This window comes from Pleurodeles waltl, chromosome 7 (genome assembly GCF_031143425.1).
Source record: "Pleurodeles waltl isolate 20211129_DDA chromosome 7, aPleWal1.hap1.20221129, whole genome shotgun sequence".
Lineage (NCBI taxonomy): Eukaryota > Metazoa > Chordata > Amphibia > Caudata > Salamandridae > Pleurodeles > Pleurodeles waltl.
The window spans coordinates 396,490,655-396,515,758 of NC_090446.1; the positions used below are offsets into that span (position 1 = coordinate 396,490,655).

At 46.8% G+C, this 25,104-nt stretch overlaps 1 protein-coding gene across 1 annotated transcript in view; it reads right to left on the reverse strand.

The window, feature by feature from the left end:
* The window catches only part of NFS1 (NFS1 cysteine desulfurase), a 651,727-nt gene that overhangs the window by 354,878 nt on the left and 271,745 nt on the right, over positions 1-25,104 (reverse strand). The window contains exon 6 of the mRNA XM_069243867.1: positions 20,656-20,749. Coding sequence (XP_069099968.1) covers positions 20,656-20,749 — 94 coding nt within the window. The remainder of the gene's footprint in view (positions 1-20,655; positions 20,750-25,104) is intronic.

Here is a 25,104-nt window from a genome sequence, read left to right on the forward strand (position 1 = left end):
ATGCACTCCCCTTGCACTCAAAATGAATGTGAGGCTGCATTTTGCTAAATGCAACAGAACACAAATAGCAGTGCGAGCAGCCACTCACTGTTAAATGTGCTCTTGGGGTATGATCTTCCCCAAAAGTGCTCCAGACATTTATCACTAGTTTCTTAGATTAAAATGCACTCTCACTGTTTGACGAACCCCCAAACAAGATGGCCGCTAGCTAGAACGGCTCCAGCCCACCACTGAATTCATCCCCTATCATCCGACCATATAGCTGGTATCCCGAGCCCTAGACCTGAGGCATGTGTTCACTATGCTGGGGAGATCAGTCTGCCCTAAAAATTATAGACTGATGTCTAGGACGAGCCGTGCCCACCGGAGCTGCGGCCAACTGAGGTGGTGGGAAGAGATAGCGGCCCGAGTGAAGACGCCAGGCAAGACTGCATGATCCCCATACCCCGCCGGCCGCCCCCTGGTCGCTCCAAAACCTGGCAGAGGAAGGCGCCGGCCCTTAGGGATTGAGAGACCTGTTGTATGCCAGAGGCGCACTTGTTCTGTGCAGGCCCCTCCCAGCCGAGACAGAGCAGTGCAACCACGGTCGCCAGAGAGTTGAAGATGGGGGCCAGGGCAGTGAGATCATCTTAGGGTCTGTGTGTGGTACTTTCCATCCACCCACCTCACCTGTAAGGCAGGATCGTGCCTGGCCCCGGAGGTGGACATGTGGCGGCACTCAACTGAAGTGGCAATATGGCCTGTTGGAGAGAGAGGTGAGGAGCTGGGGATGCTGGTCCTAGGGCGCTGGCGGTGATGTCTGGAAAGGGTACAGAATTCCCTCTGCCAGCATCTGCTCTTAATGACAGCAAGTCGGTACCAGGCCCACAGCCCATTTATCGGCCTATAGAACTGTCTTACTTACACTGCATCAATTTTATTTGTACAAAAAACGCCTAACTCGGGACTCTAGTTAACAGTGCTCTTTCTTGACTAAGGCCCAGAATCATTCAGGTACACCACTCTATTTGTAGAAAGAAAAGGTGGGGCACTGCCCAGAAATTCGGTGCATCGTTGTGCCTGGTTGCCCTCTCAACTTATATGGTGACTATCCAACCATAAGAAACATACTGTATGCACAATAGCATAGTCGCATCAGGAGCGCAATCACTGGCAGGCACCACTGACAACTAGATAAGCTACCTGCAACACCTTAATCCAAAGCAGAGCGGAGTGGAAGAAACTTTCAAGTGGTGCAATCTGAAGGCCCATTCTCTGGGACTAACCCAGCTAGAGGAACCCCCGCAAGGAAACCAGACAGGCAGAGGTGAGTACCATTCCCTGATCCACGTATCTTGGATCTAGAACTGGAACTTGGTGTAAACTGAGCACCTTCACCAGCAAAAGTTCTGGTGGGAAAAACACAGCAGACCAAATTGGAAAAATATGTGCACCCCAAGCCCGCTGCCCCTGGCAGACACCCCTTGGACTCGCAAGCAGAGCTCGAATCCACGCCAACAGAACACTCATCCACTCACGCTTCAAGACATAGTGACGCCATCCAATGAATGAAAACCTCACTTGAAGGCAAGCTAGACACGGTCACAGCAGTCACAAAAGTGACTCTCTTGCATGCAGACTTGCGAAACATGGAGATGCACATGAAAGAAGTGGAAGAGTCCGTGGTCACTCTCACTGCAAAAACAAAGACGCTGACAACCCATCCCCGACTTGCAAACCACCGCCAAAGCTATGGAAGCACGTCTAGAGGAATATGGAGGTCGCTCCAGGTTCAATAACTTGCAAATAATTGGAGTGCAATAGCGCTCAGAAGGGCCCGCAAATGAGCTCGTCGTGGAGACCCTGATCGTTGACTAACCACAATCCTGTGGAATATTCCAATTATTTTCCATGGAATGCACACATAGGAATCCCAGCTCTCCACCAAAACCAGGAGCACTGCCCAGACCAATAATTGCATGCATCTTAAATTATAGGGACCGCAATGTTATCTTTCAGACGGCGCAAACCGCTCTGCCACTTACCTATGAAAATACCAACAATGGTCCAAAGCCTCCTCAAATGAAAGCTGTCTTTTAGAAGGAGTGGAGATAGCAGGTATTACCGACACTTCCTGTTTTAGGCTGGATATGCAGCTGAGATTGCTTGCCTTGGAGCTGCTGGATCATTTTTATAAAGGATGGGCTTTGGTAGCTATTTCGGTTCCAAGCTCTTTTTGGACTCAAGTGTTTTCGGTTACGAAGCCCACAGTTTTGGTGCCGAAGTCGCCGGAGAGGCGGCAGTAGCAGCTCAAGAGTATTCGCTTCCAAGGTAGTATGTTTTTAGGTCAGAGCAGGGGGTGATTTATACACAGTTTGCTGATCCAAGGGAACTTCCTGCATCTCCACTGTGACTTGGGTTTTTGGAGTCCGAATCTTGTACGGAGAATGCCTCTTCCTCTGCAGGGGATGCCTCCTGGATCTCCTGCTCCGTGACAGACATGATGTTCTTGATACCCAAAAATGCCAGGCATCTGTTCTATCTCCTGCCTCTGCACCTCTCGTCGACAAGCTCTTCTGTAGTGTAGAGTCTTTGACCTAAAGGTTTGGCAGGCCTCACAATCTTCCTCTCAGTGCTCCAGCGACAAAAAGAGGTTACAGACCTGATGTTGATAGGTTCAAGAAAATTTGGAATGGCACTTCGGACAGAAACGGAAGGGTGACCGTTCCATCAGTCTTATATTCTCCAAAGATGTAGAGTGAAGAAAATGGCTGCCCGTAGGGCCAGAGTCGAAATTTGGAATCCCACTAAGATTTCTTCAGTCCCAGAACAAAATGGATAAAGAATAATACGATCAGTAACAAAACAGATGGGGTTGGAAAAGATATCCCGTACGCAAGAGACTGGTTACCGTCTCAAACTGGAGCTTTAAAGAAACACGACCAGACCCAACAGCGGAAGAAAACAACCTAAAGATAGAGTCCAGGACCATGTGCATTACCAGCAAGTGGATGAGTCTACACCTCGTGACTCGAAAGACCTTTTGAACAAAAACAACTTGTAACCTTCCGGACCCAACACTAAATGGCGGAAGTATGCAGAGCGTGTATATCTACAGCCACACATGCCATCAAACATAATACTTCAGACATCCTAAGGGCCCTGCGACAATGGTAGGAACAGGACCTGGGAGAAAAGGAAGATATGGACTGGGAGGCTGTCCTGATGCATCACTGGTAGGCTACCATACAAATTCACTTCAACTGAAGGTCCTACAGAGGATCTACTCAGAAGGGTTAAGCACCACAAAATGGGGAATATCCTGTTGCCCTACTATCTTTGATGACTGGATGCTCAATGCTGGATCTGTCACACTTTGAGGTTGCCAAAAGATCCGTAGGTATTGGGACACAACACTACGGGAACTCAACATTGTACCACAAAAACCCAGGCTTAAACTTCTAAGGATCCCTGGGGGAACACTGATGTCTGACGTGGGGAAAAATTTGATATTTTGCACATTTGAGTTGAGTGGCATAGAGGGATATTGCACAGAACTGTAAGTCCCCCCCCTATACCTACCAAGACTGAGTGGCTTACTGGGATTGACACATGTATGGGGCTGCCCTAACCAATTTGACTAGGTGTAGCGTATTTGGAAAGAACATTATAGGCTTACATTCCCTGACCAGAAAAAATCCTTACGAGACACTGATACGGAGCCCTATGGAAAACATTCTCCTCCCAGCAGGAGCAAAGGGACTAGCCTGGGGTAACTTAGAACGGACTCTCAATGTTATCCTATGGAGAAAAACAATGTTCAGCAAACACAGGGTTAACAACGACTTACGAAGTCGAGCTCAGGAAGCCAAGTTAAGTACAGGGCATTGACCACAACCACACCAACAGATCACCCCGGACAGCACTGGGACGGTCAGGTGCAGGGGTGCAGTAAGGCATTGGTGCCCAATGGTTCTCTACAGGAGCTGGACCTCATGACAAACAGGCTGCAGACTCTGGCAAAGAAGCCAGTCGGGGACAATAAGCAGGTAGGTAGTAGACTTGGGGTGCTCTGGGATCTAAGTGCACCTTTGGTCCTTTTCTCCAGGGCCCGGGGGCAACGGATGCAGAGGTGTCTTTAGGCATTGGGAGTATTTGGGTAAGGGGGTCTGGGTGTTTTTGGGGTCAGTCATCTCCACCATCTGCAGAGACCTGGGTCGCATTACAAAGGCGGCAAGGACTTTAAAGCTCCCCACCTTGGAATGTCCATCCTGCCTGGGTGAGGTGGTAACACCTCCGCCCAGTGCAGGCTTTTGTCTCAGGCCCTCTAGAGAGCTGCCTCTCACCTTGGGGGGGGGGGGGGGGGGGCAGAAACAGGTCTGTGGTAGCTTAACTGGTCAGGACCAATCAGTCAGCAGACTAGTAGTTGGTAGATTTTCAGGGGGCACCTCTAAGGTGCCCTCTGTGCGCGTCTATTAATAAATCCATCACTGGATTCAGTGAGGGTTTATTATTTGGGGTGTTTGATAACAAATATCCCAGGGTTCAGGGAATCCATCATGTAGCTGGGGAACTCCTGATTACCAGCATCTAGTACATGCACTTAAAATGGCCTCCCTGTTCACTTAGTATGTTTCAGAATCGACAGACATAGCAGGGGCACATCTGCTAGTGGATATATGCCCTCACATGTGCCCTGATGCTCCTTGCCTTAGGGGTGACTTACACCTGGCACATGCAGTGATAGGAGATCTGGCACACAAGGGTGTGTCACAGGACATGTTTCTAATCTAGCCTACACTAACGCACGCAGTCTGCAATGGCAGCACTGTGTGGGTTTGGCGAGGGGTTTCTGGGGGTGGTGCAACTTGTGCTGCAGCCCCCACAGACCTTCTTTAGTACCCCCAGGGCCTAGGTCCCAGTGATACCATTTACTAGGGACTTGGAGTCCCTCCTAAAAAGTGTGGCAATTGTGCAATCTGGCACTGGAGACCTAGTAAGCAGGGTACCAGTGCCCTAACAGTCGAACCCACAGCAGAAACCAGGTAAAAAGTGGGGTCTGACCATGCCAAAAAGGGTGCTTTCCTACAGAGGCCTTGCGTCAGAAGTAAAACATTTTAAAGGCATGTTTACTGACTGTGAGCCCAAGCAGAATTTTACAGTGCAGCGACATACATACTAAGCATGGAATACTTAAACATCCCATCAGCACAGTTCTGCACTAATTGAAGCCTATCAACAAGCTACTGATAGAGGCCAAAATACAATGAGATCGAATAGTTAAGCAGAGACAAGATTACTGATTGGACATTCCAGGTAGGACTGTCAAAAGACAAAATCGATAGATGATCATGTGAAGCATCTGGAGACAGAAAAACGAACTAGTGCACACGTTATTGTCAAAGGTCTAAAAACACAGAGCAGGATTGGAAAAACCCTCTGAAGATCTTTTCAGTGTAAAAAGCAAGGGGCAGAGGCCCTAGGTTACATAGCTACATGTAATATGTCCAGAAGCTAGAAGGACAACCTATAATCATGACCTCAGTTTTGTCAATAATTTGTCAATGATTCAGTTTCACTCACCTTGCTACCTGCAAGTCAGTCCCCTTTCCTGAGGACAATCAGGGTTACACCATCCTCGGCCATAAGAGAGGCCAATTGAAGTGATAAGATGAGCAAAGGACGCATCACAAATTTTAAGCAAGTCCGAATTAGGATAGCATCCATGGGGTCCACCACAAGCAAGAGGAAGGAAAGCAGAGCATTTGGGAAGAAGGACTGCTTGATAGTAGCCCTATAGAAAAGCTCAACTTAAGGCTTTTAACCGTGTCTTGAATTCCACAATAAGCTAGGGTCTGTTCCTGTAAGAACAGTCCTATTTGAACTGAAGAGGACAGCTGGTGATACTGACAGAATGTTTATGCCCAATACAGTGTCTTTAACAAAGGGCCGGATGTCTCTCACCAATCTGCCCAACTAAAATAGGGTGATGCTGCTTCTGCTGTGTCGCCATCACTTTAGCTGCCCATTTCCGATCAAAAGTCAGATTAAGCAAGTTCACCTGACCTTCTGCATGGAAGGGCAAGGAGTAGGAAGCTGGCCTGGTGTATAGTGGACACCTATGGTGTTTGCATAAACAGGTCCAGGCAACCCCTGTTACAGTGTCTAGGAAGCCAGGGCTCTGCCAAGACATTGTGGAGGAGTAAAGCACTTGCAATAGCACAGTAGTCACACAGTAACTTATCTGACAGGAAAGGAACCACACAGCGCTGCAAAAATGAAGGTACTTTATTACAGTAACACTGAACTAGATTGCTTAAAGGCAGTCCCCCAACTGGAGGTAAGTACACACTATATATACACACACAGTAAGTATTAGGAATTAGCATAGAAAATAGCTAGGGCCCTATAGGGGGGCAAACCATAAGGTAAAATAGTGAAATGCAAAGTGAGCCCTCCCCCACCCAAGGATGTGGCATACTTAGGAGGGAGCTGGGAGAACTTGGGATCCCCAGCGAACAAGAGAGCAGAGGTAAGTTACCTGTCTTCCCAAAGACTAACAAGGGGACTTGGAAAAGGAAGTTTGGAAGAAAAGGACCAGCCCAGTGGAACCCAACTGTGGATTTCAGATGAAGAGGACCTGCAAAAGAAGGGGACAGAGTCCAGTTGCCGTAGGAGTGTCCAGCTGGGGCAGGAGCCACTGCCCACCCTTCTGTGGGTGAAGATCCGGGTCGACGGTAGAAAATGAAGATTAGCTGTGGGGTGCAGGGGCTACAGAGAGGTCGCTGGAGTTGTGCAGAAGATGTCCCACATAGGTCGCCGGGTTGCAGATGGGTCGGTAGTCATGAGGAGCACCAACAAGCCTTGCCAAGTGCAAATATGGACAGAAGAAGATTTGCAGAGCTGGAGGCCGGGGCTACTTGGAGCCTGATGATCCCTCTGAGCAGGAGTCAACAAGCCTTGGTTGCTGCAAGAGTCATGGTGCACAGGGATTCTATCCTGCAAGGAGAGGCAATGGCTCACTGTTTCCTAAGTGGGACAGAAGGCAGAGAAGACCAAGAGGACCACTCAGAACCACCACCTGTGTTGGAGGATCCACACAGTTCTTGTGGAGAGTAGATCCCTGCAGCCAGACGTCGTTGCTTTAGGTGCATGCGGATGCAGCCGAGTGACTCCTTCACTCCAAGGGAGATGATTTCTTGCTTCTTTTGTGCAGCTAAAGTCTTGCCGGCCCCAGAGGATGCTGTCATGAAAACGTAGCAAATGCTGGAAGGAGCCGGAGAAACAATGTTGCAAGGAAAGGTCATCTCTGGAGTTGCAGGCTTGTTTGGTTCCTATGAATTCCAGCAGCGGTCCCGGTGGCCATGAGCAGAAGAGGTCGATGAAGTGGAGTCCTGGTGGAGTCTTGCACGTCAAATCTGAGGTCCCACCTGCAAGGGAGTACCTAAATAGCCATAATAGGGGGCTGGTCTCTGAAGAGTGACCACCTATCAGAGGGGGTCACTGACATTAGTCACATATCTTGACCAACCAGATGCTCCCAGGGATCTCTGCCCACCTTGTCTTCAAGATGGCCAAATCAAGTGGCCACCTGGTGGGGCTCTGGGGACTACCCCTGGGGTGGTGATAGACAGGGGAGTAGTTCCTTTCCCTGAAATGGTGCAAACCGGATTATGCAATGAGGGCACCAAATGTGCCCTTCAAAGCAAGCCAGTGACATGGGGAGGCTACCCCTCCCCAGCCTTGTAACCCCTATTTCCAAGTGAGAGGGATTTGCATCCCCTCTCCCACAGGAAATCCTTTATTCTGCCTTCCCCTGCTTAGGCTGGCCAAGCAGCAAGAGGGAAGAAACCTGTCTGAGGGGCTGCAGCAGCATGGCTGCCTGCAAACCCTCAAAGACTTATAGGATCAAGACTGAGGGGTCGTCTAAGGAGCCTCCAGAGTGCATGGAATCATGCAACCAATACCAGCATTAGTATTGGGATATGATTTTGACATGTTTGATATCAAACATGCCTAGATTCGGAGTTTCCATTATGTAGCTGGACCATAGGTACGGACCTGTGGCCAGTACACAGGTAGAATGGCTTCCCTGCACTTACGTAGTCCAGTGTATTGGAACTGCAGTTCGCAGGGGCACCTCTGCTCGTGCAGGGGTGCCCTCACACACAGGAACCTGCCCATTTGGGCTGAAAGGGCCAACCACAGGGGTGATAGTGACCAGCAATGAAAGCGTGCATGCACCTTTTCCCACAGGCTGCAATGGCAGGTCTGCAGACAGTTTGCAGGGGCTCCCATGGGTGGCATAATACATGCTGCAGCCCATGGGGGCCCCCTGGTGTACCAATGCCCTGAGTATTTAAGCAACATACACTAGGGGCTTACAAGGGTACACCAGTATGCCAATTTTGGGGGGCGTAAGGGGCACCAAAGAAACCAAACTTAGAGGAGAGCACAATCACTAGGGTCCTGATTAGCTGCATCAGTTTAAGCAAACTGGTAAACAGGTAAAAAGTGGGAGTAATCATTCTTAAAAAAGTGTGACTTTCCTGCGCAAGGCACTGAGTAAAGCATGGTAATTTAGGAAAACCCTGGTACTGAGCCTGCAACTGGTCCTACGTACTGCACTGAATGCAGTTGGAATGCAATTGTTTAAGATGGCTGCGCTCGGTTGTGTAGTGAATCTGGAAGGTGAGGCATAATATCTTTAAACTCTTTCTAGTGAAAAGTGTCATACTTAATAAGCAGGGCCAGAACTGGCTGTATTGCCAACTCATGGCTATATCTGTGGCAATCCATTTACCAAAAGACAGTCCATCAGTAGTCTATAATCTGAGTACATCTGTGTGCCCTGGCCATTTTGTATGCAGAACTCCACTCACATTGGGGGTGTCGGTGCACTTTACAGTTAAAACAAAACGGCAAGACCAAGGTCTCTGAAGCAATATATGGAACAAACTACAACTTCTACATGAATTCAACCCTCAGACTAACAGGTATTTTCTTGACAGGGATGATTATGTTATTTCAGGTGAGAATGAACCAAGTTTCAGGCACTGGCAAATACTGTGTGCTTTTTCAAGTCAGGTGACTATTAAAGTCTTTTTACCTATACCACAATATCATGATGGTGGCCGCTCTTTGTACAACTGCATTGTATGCAGAGATTCCATCTGGACAGATTTGTGTGGTGGAACATGAATCTAGCTCCTCAGTGGGGAGGGGGGGGGGGGGGCGGGGGGGGGGGGTTTAGGGTGGTGTTGGTGTGGTATTCCTAGTTTGTTGCATTAAGCAGTCCAACTGGGTAGCAATATGCAAGTACTGCTTTTTCAATTTTAGGGAAAATTTGTAATTTTGCCTAAAATACTCCTGGACTAGAGTTACAATTCTAAACAAGTCTTGTGCAGAAAGGATTAGTTACTTACCTGTAAATCCTAGTTCTCTTCCAGGGGTATCCTCATCAAAGTCATAAACATTGAATATTCCCGCCCTTGTGCGGGGACCCCGGAGCATATATATATAAAATACATACATATTATCATGTGTAAAACAGCAATGCAGGCTATAATCATAAATAGGCTAAAATGCTTTATTTCTATGCAAGTTTTTTTTTTTTTTTTTTTTTTTATATTATATTATAAAATCACAATAGATCATAAATATCTACCTAAGCCCCAAAAACTGGACTTAGGGAAGTAAACAGCAGTAAATAGCAGAGAAAAAATAGAAAAAACCACATTGAAAAACAATGAAGCATTCTTAGCCAATAGGCTGCATGCAGGTTAACACAGGAGAACCATAAAAACTTTGGCACCGTGCCTTTAAGACCCTGAGCACCTCCAGTATCCCACCATGCCTCAGGGGTGAAGGGAAGGTGACAGTTGGTTCACAGTTAGGTCAGTACTTTTTTACGGTGACAATCTGTGTAACTGATCAGAAAGATAATCTGTCCTGCACTTCTAGGAGACTTAAGTCCGGGGAGGAGGGTGGGTTGTTTATGACTTTGATGAGGATACCCCTGGAAGAGAACTAGGATTTACAGGTAAGTAACTAATCCTTCTCTTCCAGGGGATCCTCATCAATAGTCATAAACATTGAATAGATTAGCAAGCCCATCCCTAAACTCTGCGGACTGTCCGAAAGAAGTGCAGGAAAGAATACATATTCATGCAAATAGATTTCTAAGAGAGGCCTGCCCCACCTGGGCATCCGCTCTTGCATCCGAGTCTAAACAGTAATGCTTAGTAAAGGTATGCACAGACTTCCATGTAGCAGCCTTACAAATCTCGGAAATTGGTACATTGTTAAGGAGGGCAGCAGTAGCCGCTTTTCCCCTTGTGGAATGCGCTTTTGGCCTAGCCAGTAATTGCTTATTAGCCAGTTGGTAAGTGTTAACAATACAAGACACAATCCATCTTGATATAGTTCGTTTAGACGCTGCCTCTCCTGTTCTTAAATGACCATAATTCAGAAACAAATGGTTAGAATGTCTAATCGGTTTTGTTTTGTCCAAATAGAATTTCAGCACTCTTTTTAAGTCTAAAGAATGCAATGCTTTCTCAGCCGGAGTCTCCGGATTGGGAAAGAAAGTCGGTAAAGATATAGTCTGATTGATATGGAATTCTGACACCACCTTCGGAAGGAAAGATGGGTGAGTTCGCAGAACCACTCTATTATCGTGAAAAACCGTGTACGGTTCTCTACAAGACAGAGCCTGAATTTCGCTGACCCTCCTCGCTGAAGTAATGGCCACCAAAAAAGCCGTCTTCCATGTAAGGTGCTGTAAAGAGGCCTTGTGGATAGGTTCAAAGGGAGGGCCCATAAGTTTTGACAGGACTACATTCAGTTTCCATGGAGGAGAAGGTCTCCGAATGGGAGGAAAAACCTTTTTCAAGCCTTCTAAAAAATCCTTGACTACAGGTATCGTAAAGAAGGATTCCTGAGAAGGCGACTTACGATACGCTGTAATTGCAGATAAATGAACCTTAATAGAAGATACCTGCAGACCAGACTTCGCCAGATGAAGTAAATAGGATAGTATGACGTCCTCCTGAGCTCGTATGGGATTTATACCTTGTTGAGAGCACCAGATGTAAAATCTCTTCCACTTAAAAGCGTAAGAACGCCGCGTGGAAGGTCGTTTTGACTCTTTCAAGATGCTCATGCACTCCTGTGAGAGCCCTAGGTGCCCATACTGTAGGAATTCAGGAGCCATGCTGTCAAGCTCAGAGAGGGAAGGTTGGGATGTAGGATTCTGCCTTCCATCCTGCTCAGGAGATCCGGTCTGCACGGCAACCTCCTGTGAGGTCTTTCCGATAAGTTGAGTAGGTCCGTGTACCAGAATTGGCGGGGCCATTGTGGCGCTATCAGAATCATTCTGGTTCTGGATTTGTAAAATTTGTTGATTACTGCCGGTATGAGGGGAATCGGTGGAAAGGCGTAGAGAAATGTCCCTGACCAGTTGATCAACAGGGCATTCCCTTGAGATCCCGGACGGCAGAACCTGGACGCGAAGTCTGGGCATTTTTTGTTTGTTTCGTCTGCAAAGAGATCCAACTGAGGTCGACCCCATTGACCGAAGATGTCCTCGACGACTTCGTCGTGTAGCACCCAGTCGTGCGCGTCTTCCAGATGTCTGCTCAGGAAATCTGCCTCTACGTTTTGCTGACCTGGCAGGTGTACCGCTGTGATAGACATTCCCCTGGCCAGGAGCCAATGCCATATCGTTTGGGATTCTCGAGACAGAGGTAGTGATCTTGTTCCCCCCTGTTTGTTCAGGTAATACATTGTGGTTGTATTGTCTGTCTGAACTAGGATAGATTTCCCCTGAACCAATGGAGAGAAAGATTTGAGAGCCAGATGGACTGCTCTGAGTTCCAGTAGATTTATGTGATAGTTCTTTTCCTTGTCGGACCACAGACCCTGAGCTTGGAAGGAACCCAGATGAGCACCCCAACCCTGAAGAGACGCATCCGTCACCAGAGTGTCGACTGGAATTGTCTGGTGAAACGGAGAACCTATCGACAGGTGAGGTCTGTGCATCCACCATTGTAGTGATTGAAAAGCCACTGTTGGTAGTCGAACTCTGTCCTCCCAGTGACCAGTCTTTTGGCTCCAATTGTTCTCTAATGCCTCCTGAAGGGGCCTCATGCGTAGCCTGGCATTCGGGACAATGAAGATGCATGAAGCCATGGAGCCCAGAAGCGATGTCACCTGACGAGCTGTAGGTGCATCGGCTGTTAATAGATGTTGACACTTCCTGTGGATTGATAAAAGTCGTTCCTCCGAAGGATACACTCTTTGGAGCTCTGTGTTTAGTATCGCTCCCAGGTAGCGGAGGTTTTGTGTTGGAATCAAGGTTGACTTGTCGTGGTTGATTTGAAGACCTAGAGACTCGAAAGTTCTTAGAACGATATCTCGATGTTTTCTCGCCTGATCCGGAGATGAGGCCTTCACTAGCCAGTCGTCCAGGTAGGGATAGACGAATATTTTTTGTCTTCGAAGGTGTGCCGCTACCACTGCTACACATTTTGAAAAGACTCGGGGTGCAGACTTCAGGCCGAATGGAAGGACTCTGAATTGGTAGTGCTGTGACGCTATCTGGAAACGTAAAAATTTCCGATGTTTGGTTGCTATTGGGATGTGAAAATATGCATCCTGTAGATCGATGGAGCACATCCAGTCTCCCTGATGCAGTTGCGGGACAATCTGGTGAAGGGCTAGCATCCTGAACTTTTGTTTTCTTATGTACTTGTTCAGGAGCCGTAAGTCCAGAATTGGTCTGAAGAGGCCCTGTTGACCTTTTTTCGCCACCAGAAAGTAACGGGAGTACACCCCTTTTCCTTTTTGTGCCGGAGGAACCTTTTCTACAGCTTTCTTTTGTAGGAGTGCGAGAACTTCCTTGCGTAGCAGGCTGAGATGAGAAGGAAAACACCTTGCTGGCGGCAAGTGTGGAGGAGGTTTTTTGAAAAGGAGAGAATAGCCATGTTCGACAATATTGAGCACCCATTTGTCTTTTGTGATTGAGTGCCACTCGCGAAGATGATGCGTAACACTTCCCCCCACCGGAGTGGTGCACAGTGCTGAGGGAAGCAATGCCTCATTGCTTTGATGGCGTCTTTGCTGTAGACTGTTGAGGTCTACTTGACCCTCGGTCTCTTGTGGGTCTACGTGCCTGAAACAGGGGACGTCCCTGTCGTTGTTGTGGCCTTTGAGACCAGTGAGGGGTTTGAACCCTCTGCTGGAATGGTCGTCTGTCATACGGCCTGTACCTCCGCCTGAAGTCTTTTTTACGTTCCAGGCCCACTGCCCTCATCGTGTCGACTTCCGTTTTCATTCGGGCCATCTCTTCATCCGCGTGGGTACCGAACAACGAACTCCCGCTGAATGGGAGGTTCAAAATGCGCTGCTGTGCTTCCTGCTTCAGACCCGTGAGCCGTAGCCAGGAAGACCTCCTAGCGCAGATTCCGTGCGCATACCCATGCGCAGCCAAATCCGCCCCGTCTGCCGCCGCGCTGATGACCTGGTTAGATACTAGGCCCCCTTCCTGCAAGATTTCCTGGAAGTCCTGTCTATCTTCCCTGGGCAACTTTTCTGTAAATCTGTGGAGTGAGTCCCACAGAGAGCGGTCATATCTGCCCAGAAGTGCTGAGGCGCTGGAGACCTTCATAGCAGATGCCGCCGTACCGCACATCTTTCTCCCCAGAGAGTCTAGGTGTCTGCTCTCCTTATCCGGGGGGACTGTGGAAGATGATGCCACAGAGTGTGTTTTTCTGGCTGCGGCTAAGATCACAGAGTCCGGTGGCGGATCCTTCCGCAGGAATAAAGGATCTTGTTCCGGAGCTTTGTATTTCTTTTGAATCCTAGCCGGGGCAGACTTGAGAGTGGCTGGAGACAGAAAAGTGTCCATAGTCGGTTGCAGCAAACCCGGTACTAGTGGCAGCAGTTTTCTCGAGACTGATCTGTGTTGTAGGGTCTCAAAGATAACTGAGGATGAGGTGGCCGGCTCTGGTACCTCAATATTTAGCTTCTGCGCTCCCCTTAGAAGAACCTCATTAAAAGTGGTGATATCATCCACCGGGGAAATCCTAGCAGGTGGAGAATCTGTGAGTGTGGGGGAGTAGCGCCCCACAGACGATCCTGAAGAAGACCAAGAAGGTGATCTTCTGCGTGGTGTTCGTGACCTGGTTCTCCTTCGGGAACGGGACCTGCTCCGAGAGGCTGTAGCAGAGTGTGCAGGTCTTGTGGTCGGCTGACGAGAAGCAGAACGAGCCCGTCCTGCTCTAGCTGTAGGCGATGGCGTTCTCGGTAATGAGGCAGTAGGAGAATACATCCTCGAGTATTGTGAATCCGGGGATGCTGTGATGGGAGAAACATGCCCCGATGCTCTGGAATGGGATGATGCACTCCTTATAGAGACCACCGGTGAGGGAGCTTTGTCCGCTGGCTCCACTGCCTGTGACACCGCTGAAGGTTGTGTCGACGTCGATTGTATCCTCGACGTCGAAGGTTGCGCTGGCTGGTCTGCTCTCGACGTCGAATGTCCTGACGTCGGAGGTCTTGCCGTCGAGTGTCTTGACGCCGATCGCCTATCACGGGACCTGGACCTACTCGCCGTCGTGTGTCTCGACGTTGAGTGGCGAGTGGTCGACGGCGGATGTTCATGCCGTCGAGGTGTTTTTGGTGTCGTGTCCTTCGACGCCAAGGGGTGAGACGTTCTCAACGGCGAACGGGAGCGCCGGAGATGACTCGACGCCGAACGGCGGCCTGCCGTCGACGGAGATGTACCCCTGTGTCCATGCTTCGACGTTTTGTCCCTCGACGTCGGTCTGGTCGCCGTCGACGGCGATCTATGCCGGTGAGACGGTGGTGCCGATGACGTCGATGGAGAACAAACAGGTACAATCCTACCTGTCGACGTCGAACGGGCCATTCCTTCTGCTGTAGGTCTGGGAAGTGAAGAGGATGTTGACTTTTTCCTCTCCTGAAGCCCATGTAGCCTGATCTTCTCTCTGTCTTTGAGAGTCCTCCTTGACATGTTCTTACAATACTTGCAGGTGTCAGGACAGTGACTCTGTGGCAGGCAGACAATACACAGAGAGTGTGGGTCTGACTGGGCTTTCTTCTTCCCACAAGAGGGACATTTTACAAAAAGAGAAGGCATTTTTCTGTCAGAAAAAACCTTCCTAGCTCAGACAAAGATATTACTTGTCGAGTGAAAAGTGAAAAACGCTTTTTTAAAGAATTTTTCTGAGGAAAACTCAGAAAAACTGAGAGCTCAATGCTCCAGGATCCTCTCAGAAGAAGCCGGAAAAAAGAACTGACCTAACTGTGAACCAACTGTCACCTTCCCTTCACCCCTGAGGCATGGTGGGATACTGGAGGTGCTCAGGGTCTTAAAGGCACGGTGCCAAAGTTTTTATGGTTCTCCTGTGTTAACCTGCATGCAGCCTATTGGCTAAGAATGCTTCATTGTTTTTCAATGTGGTTTTTTCTATTTTTTCTCTGCTATTTACTGCTGTTTACTTCCCTAAGTCCAGTTTTTGGGGCTTAGGTAGATATTTATGATCTATTGTGATTTTATAATATAATATAAAAAAAAAAAAAAAAAAAAAAAAAAAAAAACTTGCATAGAAATAAAGCATTTTAGCCTATTTATGATTATAGCCTGCATTGCTGTTTTACACATGATAATATGTATGTATTTTATATATATATGCTCCGGGGTCCCCGCACAAGGGCGGGAATATTCAATGTTTATGACTATTGATGAGGATCCCCTGGAAGAGAAGTTGCACTTATCCTACTTGTGTGTCTAGTACCACACATGGCCATTCCTTTGAATTATTTGCTTTGCCATCAATCTGGACTAGTTTTCTTTCACATTAAAACCAAATTTTAAAAGTAGCTTTACTGTCAGCTCAGGCTGAAACAAAGTTTTGTGTAACCGTTATTTGAAAAGGGGTTAAATTAACACTCCTTTCTTGCAGGGTAAGCTAGAATGTCCGCTCCAACTTTTGAACAAGCTATAGGAACTGGTTTTAGTCCAAAAAGAGAGAGAACCTAGTACTGATGATGATTGCCAATGTTGAGCCTTATACGGTTTCTGTGACTTGTACAAATGGGTACATGAAGTTCAAAATTCCAATTATTCCCCTTTTCACTCACTTGTTCGTCTTCTTTAGGCCTAAAGCAGAGTAGTAATTTTGCTGTGGACCCCACTCTTCTTGATTAGGAAATTATATGAATTAAACCCCCAGTACCATTAATGGTCCATCACTGGCAATACTGCACCTTTAAAAGAGTGTTCGAGTCTCCTGAACCAGCTGCTTTTTAGGAATTCCTCCTACAAACACCCGACAAAGGGCACACTGGAGACAATAATGTGGATTGAGACCCAAGGGTATAATCCATAAGCTTTCACAATGTTGCATTGTCACACTTTATATCAGGTTATTCTCTGTCTGGTACGAACAAGGAACCAACTATAAACTAAGGAAGACTGGGAAATAGCATTTTGAAATTCACTTCTGGTACAAAAGTGGTAGAACGCATACTTCACTGCACACGTTTGTATGCCTGGCTATGATTCATAGTTGTATTAGCTCCCTTCTTGTTTTCAACCTTTCTGGTTTCCCTTTTGGGTGAGATGCTTACGAAGAGGATCCAGGCTGATTTTTCTGTCCTTGCGTTTTTTTCAGTGTTATTCGCCCTAACTGCTACTGCTCAGAGGGTCTTTGGTACCCGGGCATCCTCGGAATTAGAGCTAGTATTCTAATCGAAGTCCCAGCTCATTACTACCACTTCCGTCGCCACTGTGAAAAAACTGGAATTCTGGGGGTCTAAGTCTTCAGCTGAAGCTTGACACTAGCCCAGAACTGCGGGATTCAATCACATTGTGAACCCCCACAATGGAATCTGAGGAGGAGAGCTGGAAAACATGATTGTGTACTCATTCCACGCAATGACTAGCACACATACCCTTTGATTCCCTGCCACACCATAGGACGGTTGGTAGAGGCTAGATGATCGAGACTTTGCCTTGCAGGAGTCTTCCCTGTAGCACTGGATGGCTGATGGCCACTACTCCTTCCTCTAGAAGACCTGCCCCTAAGAGGGCTGCTGTTTTTTTGTTTGTTTCTGCTCTTGCAATTGTCATTCCCACATGCTGAAAGATTTGAACACACACACACACACACACACACACACACACACACACACACACACACACAAGATCTCCCCCTTTTTCAGACAACAGACTTCAAGATCTCTGCTTCAGTCTTTATATTTTGTATTTCATCTTGCTTGAGGTCTGAAAAGAGACCTTGCATAAAAGGGCAACAAAATCACCTTCTGATGTACATGAAGGTGTCAACATTGCATGTTCGAGTCATTAGGAATGCCCCTCAATTTTTTTTTTATCGTAGTGACTAAAAAGGGCAGAGAAAATGACGACTTTCACAATACCACCGAGGTTTGACAAACGTTTCAGCCAAAAGCATCCCATATTTTTCTTTATTCTTCTGGCAGATCCAGTTAAGTCAAGCCCGCCAAACAAAAATTTTGCTTTACTGCAGCCACAAACAAAGAAACCTGCAGGAAACACTGACCTCAGTAACTTAGGATCAGAATTGGCAGATCTAAATTTCGTTTTGTGGCGTCTTAACAGAAAGTACAGAGAAATTCTTGCGAGCATAGTTGTCTGTAAGTTTCTTCTTTGCTTTATTTGAGAGCTCAAGAAAGCCTACAAGATCACCAGTAGGTGAGATTATAGACCAAAGTGAGTCAGGAAAATCTAATTTAAATGAAATAAATCCGATGACCAAATAGTCCAATTCTAATTATAGTTGCGAAGATCTACACAATCTTCCTCTCCTAGGGCAGGGAGACTGATCTGACGTCTAGGATAGTTCTATTAAGGCTCCTCTTCATGCCGAGACCTATGAGGATGGTCACTACGAGGAGTCACTTCTTCCGGACAATGATACACGATCTGAAGTGTGACTGGGACCTCTGAAGAAGGTTGAGAGGGTTACTGAAGACGAGATCCCTTTAATGAGCAACTGGTGTTGAATGGGGATGGGTCTTATTCTCCACTGAGACAGCAATCACCAACATCAGCAAGACCTATCAGAGACTGAGAAGGCAGCACAACCCTCTTTCAGGAGCACCCGCAGAAGGTCACCTACCTCTCATCACAGAGACCATGAGAGACAGGGTGCCCCAACAATAACAGAGAACTCCAAGCCACTCAACACTGAAGAATGGCTATGTTATGAAATATAAAGCTTCAGTGAGATCTGAAATACCTCTCAATATTGGTCAGATTTCGGAGTGCCAGTGACTACACCTTGCTGCCCACTCACCTTCCTGAAATGGCATAAGGGACATCATGGGAGGAAGAGTGGGTAGAACATTGATCTCTCCCCTGCAATGCAGAAGTGGGCTCTGAACGAGACACCCCTAGGTCAAAGTTCCCTTTTCTCAGCCCTGATGCAAAACCCTGCTCTATACCTTAGTCTCTTATACAACAGCTTCTGACAAACGCCACAGCTCTTGATGTAGTGATTGTCATGACAACAAAACAAACAGGGACTGCCTGGTCATCATTTCTAGACATTGACACTACACATACTAAGCATTTATCAAAAAGAACCGACAGTGACTTAAAAGGTAGGTTGAATACTAACAAGGAGAGTACACAACAAACCATTTTAGCTAAAGCACGGTTGTGCTTAGGATCTTCCTCAAAGAGCAGAAAGAGAGAGCTGCATAACTGAAATCCCTAGGTTGATGGAATAGGAAAGTATGCCATGATACTAAAAAGGCGCCGGTCAGTTTGCACTATGGGCCCTGTTTTACATTTGGGCACCATTTCCTGTGTTTTTTTTTTATTACACTGTTTTTCTAGGGGATATTTTTCAGCTAAGTGTTTTGTCTGCCTTGTACTATGTAAACAAGAGATAAATTGTTGCCTTTCTTGGGCGTGATTTATATTTATTGAGTTGACTAAAAACAGTAACCTTTCTTAATACTGTGTTCCAGGATCTCACATGTGAGAAGATCGTCTATCATTTAGGTCTGTGGTTTCCAGGGTGGGGGGGATTTGATAGAAATGATAGGGTCTTGAATCTCAACTTTTTCTGTTTCAAATGTTGCTGCTGGTGTGAAGATTGATGGGTTTTCCTTGAGAATAAATGTCTACCCACAGAAGTTTTATATGTTTTTCGATGTGCTTGCTCCCCAGATGGCATCTGTCAAGAAGTCTTACATGGGCACAACCCCATTTATGTTTCTGAAGTCCTTTAAAACTCAGGAGTCTCTTCATCATCAGCAGCAGTACCTTGTGCCTCTTACAACAACTTCAGCACAGTCTTGGGACTGTTCTTCATTCCTAACACATTGCATTCCATACCCAAACCTTCTCTCAATGGGTCTGAAATGTATAAGGGTCAAGGTTGTTGCAAGCCTAACTTTTATGCCTGGAGATTCCTTGGTAGATAGAGATTATTAACTTTAGAGGGATCCTCACACACATGAATGGTGGAAAAATCTGGTTGTTGGAGCCCCAGTGTCAGACCATCTAATTGGCTAAAATGTGGGTAGTGTAAATATTTGGATAGGCTGTGTATGGAAAGTGTTCATATAATGTTAGTCAAGACAGTAGAAAGACTGCTATTCAGCCTAATGTAATCAGGTTCCCAGACTGACAATGGAGAATATTCAAGCTTGAAAAATCTATGAAAAAAAAAAAAAAAAAAAAAAAAAAAAAAAAATTCCAGAAAAATGTAAGGGCTTGTGCCCATTTTGTCATTAAAAAAAGACAAGCTCTTTGTTCACGTAGAAAGAAATTAAACACATTTATGATCATTAGGTACTCTCCTCCTTTGCCAGGAGGTGCTGAAATAATCAATCTTAAAGAAAGATTACAGTTTAAAGAACAAAATAATGAATAACCAATTACCTGGCACTAGGTATAGTCTGTTTACTGAAGTTAATTTTTCAAACCTTGTACATATTAGTCAGACATTTAAAATTGCAAGGTTTAGAAGTAGCCTGCAGTGGTAGTCTGTCTATACAGGTAAAACATTATGGCCTAGTATGCAGAGTTAAATGGGTAGTAAGTGGAAATGTGAGGTAAGTAGCCAAATGAAAAACAAAGTAATTGGGTATGAATTGCATTGTTCCACATGGGTGCCAGTAACTAGTCTAAAGCTTTCCCCTCATGGTCTAAATGCATTTTGTTTTTAAATAAATAAAAGTAATGAACATTATTTCACACACCACTCGCTAGTATCAAGTGACCACTGAAATGTAGTCACTGTAGTGTTTACTTTTCCCTTGATGGGGAGGCCAGATTCTCGGATTATGGGTGTAAGAAGGTTGGTAGTGGTACTTGTCAAAGGTAATGTATAGTCATTCCGTGTCCTGCAGTGGATGTTTATTCTTTGTTCCTAAGGTGCTAGTTTATTGAAAGCTTGTAGATCAACCTAGAAAGAGGTTTAGATTCATAAATTCCAAACCAATCCATGATAACAGTGATTAAGAACCTCTGCTTTAAGAGATGTTTTTGGAACACAAACAATTTAACAAGGAAAAATTTAAAAATCCAAGACACTTTCGGTTTTAAATTTCTTTAAACTGGGTATGCATGGCACACAATCACATTTGACTTACCAATTTCCTTTATAGGTTGTTTAACCCCAATCTCATTGTTGACTGCCATAACAGACACGAGGCTTGTGTCTGGCCTTACAGACTTCTCCAATTCCTTATTCAATCACATATTAAAGAAACAAAAAAGAACAGGTTTGTTACGGTCACAGGAGACTTTCCAAATCGAACAGCATATATGCAATGTAGAAATTCTTGTAAGCATCAACACAATGTTTGTATTGTTCTCATGAACAATTTTTTAATACCAATGAGAAGCTTTAAAATCTAATCCTACCATTGTCACTTTTTCCTAGTTCCCCCTTCCTAAATTTTTCCCAAAACAGTTCCCTCAAGATCCTCAACCCTGTTCCATCTAAACGCACTGTACAATGAAACAAGTGTGATACAAATTCTGTTATGATAACTGCAATAAACATGAATGAGACAGTCAGGTATCGGACCTTAAATACCACAGCAATAACGTGGCCTAAATTTGTCAACCACCATCTGCATATGGAGCAAATAAGTTCTCGCAAATCTTTGATGTCAACCTTCACATTCTCTTCTGGTATTAACTGTGGTGGTGTTTCACTGGATGCAGTCACAGCCTTTGAGGAATTCTAACCAGTGCAAACTTAAACTTTGCCCTTTCAGTGGCCTGTGGTAAATAATATTGTCTGAGACTGCTAGGATGACCAACATCACCGAAACCACTTGCCGAAAAAACTGAATGGTAGCAGAAGTGGGTCAGAAGCAAGTAAATTACTCGTCTTCAACTTGAACTTTAAGAAAGGGAAGAAGTCCCAAAAAGTGTACAAGGTGGGAGTTGGTCATTCCATTAGAAGGAGAAACCCTGTGAAAAGTAACCCATCTGCTCGCTCCTCAAACACCCCTTAGTGCCCACTTACTGTCAATAAGTGAAAGGAAACTGTAGGAAGATGGCTCTGTATATACTTTTTCAAAGTAAGAAATAGTGTGCACAAAGTCCAAGGGTTCCCCTTAGAGGTAAGATAATGGCAAAAAGAGATAATTCTAATGCTCTATTTTGTGGTAGTGTGGTCGAGCAGCAGGCTTATCAGAGGGTAGTGTTAAGCATTTGGTGTACACACACAGGCAATAAATGAGGAACACACACTCAGACTGATTCCAGGCCAATAGGTTTTTATACAGAAAAATATATTTTCTTAGTTTATTTTAAGAACCACAGGTACAAGATTTACAAGTAATACTTCAAATGAAAGTTATTTCACTCAGGTATTCTAGGAACTTTGAATAATCACAATAGCATGTACAGTTTTGGCAAAAATGGCAATACGCTATTTTAAAAGTGGACACAGTACAAAAATTAACAGTTCCTCGAAGGGTAGACCAGGGGGGTTTTGTAGGGCACCGGGAGGAGACACAAGCAGGCACAGAAAGTACACCCTCAGTGGCACAGGGGCGGCCGGGTGCAGAGTGCAAACAGGCATCTGGTTTTGTGTAGAAAGCAATGGGGAGACCCAGGGGTCTTTTCAACAATGTAGGCAGGCACAGGGGGGCTCCTCGGGATAGCCACCACCTGGGCTAGGCAGAGCATTGCCTGGGGGCTGCTCCTGCACTGGAGTTTGGTTCCTTCAGGTCCTGGGGGCTGCGGGTGCAGTGCTGGTTCCAGGCGTCTGGTTCCTTGTTGTAGGCAGTCGCGGTCAGGGGGAGCCTCTGGATTTCCTCTGCAGGCGTCGCTGTGGGGGCTCAGGGGGGAGGTCAACTCTGGCTACTCACGGGCTCACAGTCGCCGGGGAGGCCTCCCTCTAGTGTTAGTTTTCCGCTGGTCGATCCAGGTGCATCGGGTACAGAGTGGAAAGGCTCACGCTTTCGGCGGGAAACGTGAAGTCTTTAAAGTTGCTTCTTTGTTGCAGAAAGTTGCAGTTTGTTGAACAGGGTCGCTGTTTTCGGGAGCTTCTTGGTCCTTTGGATGCAGGGCAGTCCTCTGAGGCTTCAGAGGTCGCTGGTCCCTGTTGGATGCGTCGCTGTTGCAGTTTTTGTCGAAGTAGGGAGACAGGCCAGTGGGGCTGGGGCCAAATCAGTTGTCTCTGTCTTCACTGCAGGGCTTCAGGTCAGCAGTCCTTCTTTAGGTAGCAGGAATCCGTCTTCCATGGTTCTGGGAGCCCCTAAATACTGAATTAAGCGGTGTTTTTAGGTCTGGGAGGGCAGTAGCCAATGGCTACTGTCCTTGAGGGTGGCTACACCCCCTTTGTGCCTCCTCCCTGTGGGGAGGGGGGCACATCCCTAATCCTATTGGGGGAATCCTCCATCCACAAGATGGAGGATTTCTAAAAGTAAGAGTCACCTCAGCTCAGGACACCTTAGGGGCTGTCCTGGCTGGGGGGGTGACGACGCCTTGTTTTTCTCATTATTTCCTCCAGCCTTGCCACCAAAAGTGGGGGCAGTGGCAGGAGGGGCGGGCATCTCCACTAGCTGGGATGCCGTGGCGCTGTAACAAAAGGGGTGAGCCTTTGAAGCTCACCGCCAGGTGTTATAGTTCCTGCAGGGGGAGGGGAGAAGCACCTCCACCCAGTACAGGCTTTGTTCCTGGCCACAGAGTGACAAAGGCACTCTCCCCATGTGGCCAGCAACATGTCTGGTGTGTGGCAGGCTGGCAAAAACTAGTCAGTCCACACTGGAAGTTGGGTATGTTTTCAGGGGGTATCTCTAAGATGCCCTCTGGGTGTATTTTACAATAAATTGCACACTGTCATCAGTGTGCATTTATTGTGCAGAGAAGTTTGATACCAAACTTCCCAGATTTCAGTGTAGCCATTATGGTGCTGTGGAGTTCGTGTTTGACAAACTCCCAGACCATATACTCTTATGGCTACCCTGCACTTACAATGTCTAAGGTTTTGCTTAGACACTGTAGGGACATCGTGCTCATGGACCTATGCCCTCACCTGTGGTATAGTGCACCCTGCCTTAGGGCTGTAAGGCCTGCTAGACGGTTGACTTACCTATGCCACAGGCAGTGTGAGGGGAGTGGGGGGGGGGGGGGGGGGATGAACTAAACCAGTCAATAATCTATGTACAATTGGAGATTTGAAGAGAAAGTGTTGATCAGGCAATCTAAGTAACACAGAGATAGCAGAAAGATAACCCTTATGAGTGCCCACGGCATAGCCCTGCTGGGCCAGAGATAGAATAAAGAGAAGAACCTGAGAAAGAGGGAGCTGAGAGGAGATTGGCATTTCAGTCAGAACACCAAGCCACAAATTTCTTCTAACAGCAGGAGTACACAGTCTAGGTGGAGGAACGACTGGCTGTCCAAGTAACATCGAAGTTCAGTAGGAAGGTCAAAGGCTGCAGGCGGGCTATCCAGGAGCAGAAAAAACATGGACTCCAACTTGGGGGAGCTGGGGAACCTTGATGGCACTGGAGGTCCACTCCCATACAGGTTGGTGACGGCGAGTGCAGTGGTGACTTCAGGGGTCGGGTACTTGCGGTCCTGGAGGCTGCAGAGTTGGCTGGGAAGCAGGTCCGCTGCTCATGGAAGCCTTTAATCTGTCAGAGGCATGTAGTCCTCCTGGGTTTCTGGAGGTTCAGCTGCAGAATGAGTCTTTTGGGTCAGAGTCAGTCAAGGGTTGCAGACAGGCCGGAGGAGTTGGTACCAGGTCAGCTGCTTCTTTTCTCCTCTTCTGCAGGTGAGACTCTTCAGTGTCCTTAGATCTGAGTTATTGGGTCCAGGAGTGCCACTTAAATACTCAATTTAGGGGAATTACAGGGAGTGCCAGGTGGCAGGCAATTGGTTACCCACCTTTAGGGTGACTATACCCTCTCTATGACCACTTCCGTTGGGAAGAAGGCATAACCCTGAAACTAGAAGTACGATTCCAGACAAAACAAGATTTAGGAATTCAAAAAGTGGTATCCACTTCAGCTCGTCCACCTGCCAGGGTAGGGGGTGTGGGGGCGCTGGGTCGGCAGGGGGGTGGGGGGGGCTATCTGGCATGAAGTGGGCACACCTAATCTGACTAATTTTCCCGTCTGTCTTGCTGCCAAGAAGTGGGGTCAGGGCAGAGGGACTGGTCATCTCCACGATTTGAAGAGACCTGGGCCGCATTACAAAGGCAGCTAGGTCTTTGAAGCTTCCCACACTGGAATGTCCAGCCTGCCTGGAGGAATTGTCAACACCCCACCCAAGTCAGGGTTTACTCTCCGGCCTCCCAAAGTGCTGGCATTCAATTTAGGAGGTCTGAAATGTGGCTAAGGTGGCCAAACTGGTCAGGATCGGTCAGTTAACACACTAGTAGTTGGTAGGTTTTCAGGGGGCACCTCTAAGGTTCCCTTTGGGTGCATGTATTGGTAAATCCAACACTGGCATCAGTGTGGCTTCAACAATACGAGATGTTGGATACCAAACATTCCTGTCTTCTGTGAAGCCATCACGTAGCTGGGGAATTCATAGTGACCAGTGTCCAGCACATGTATTAAAAATGTCTT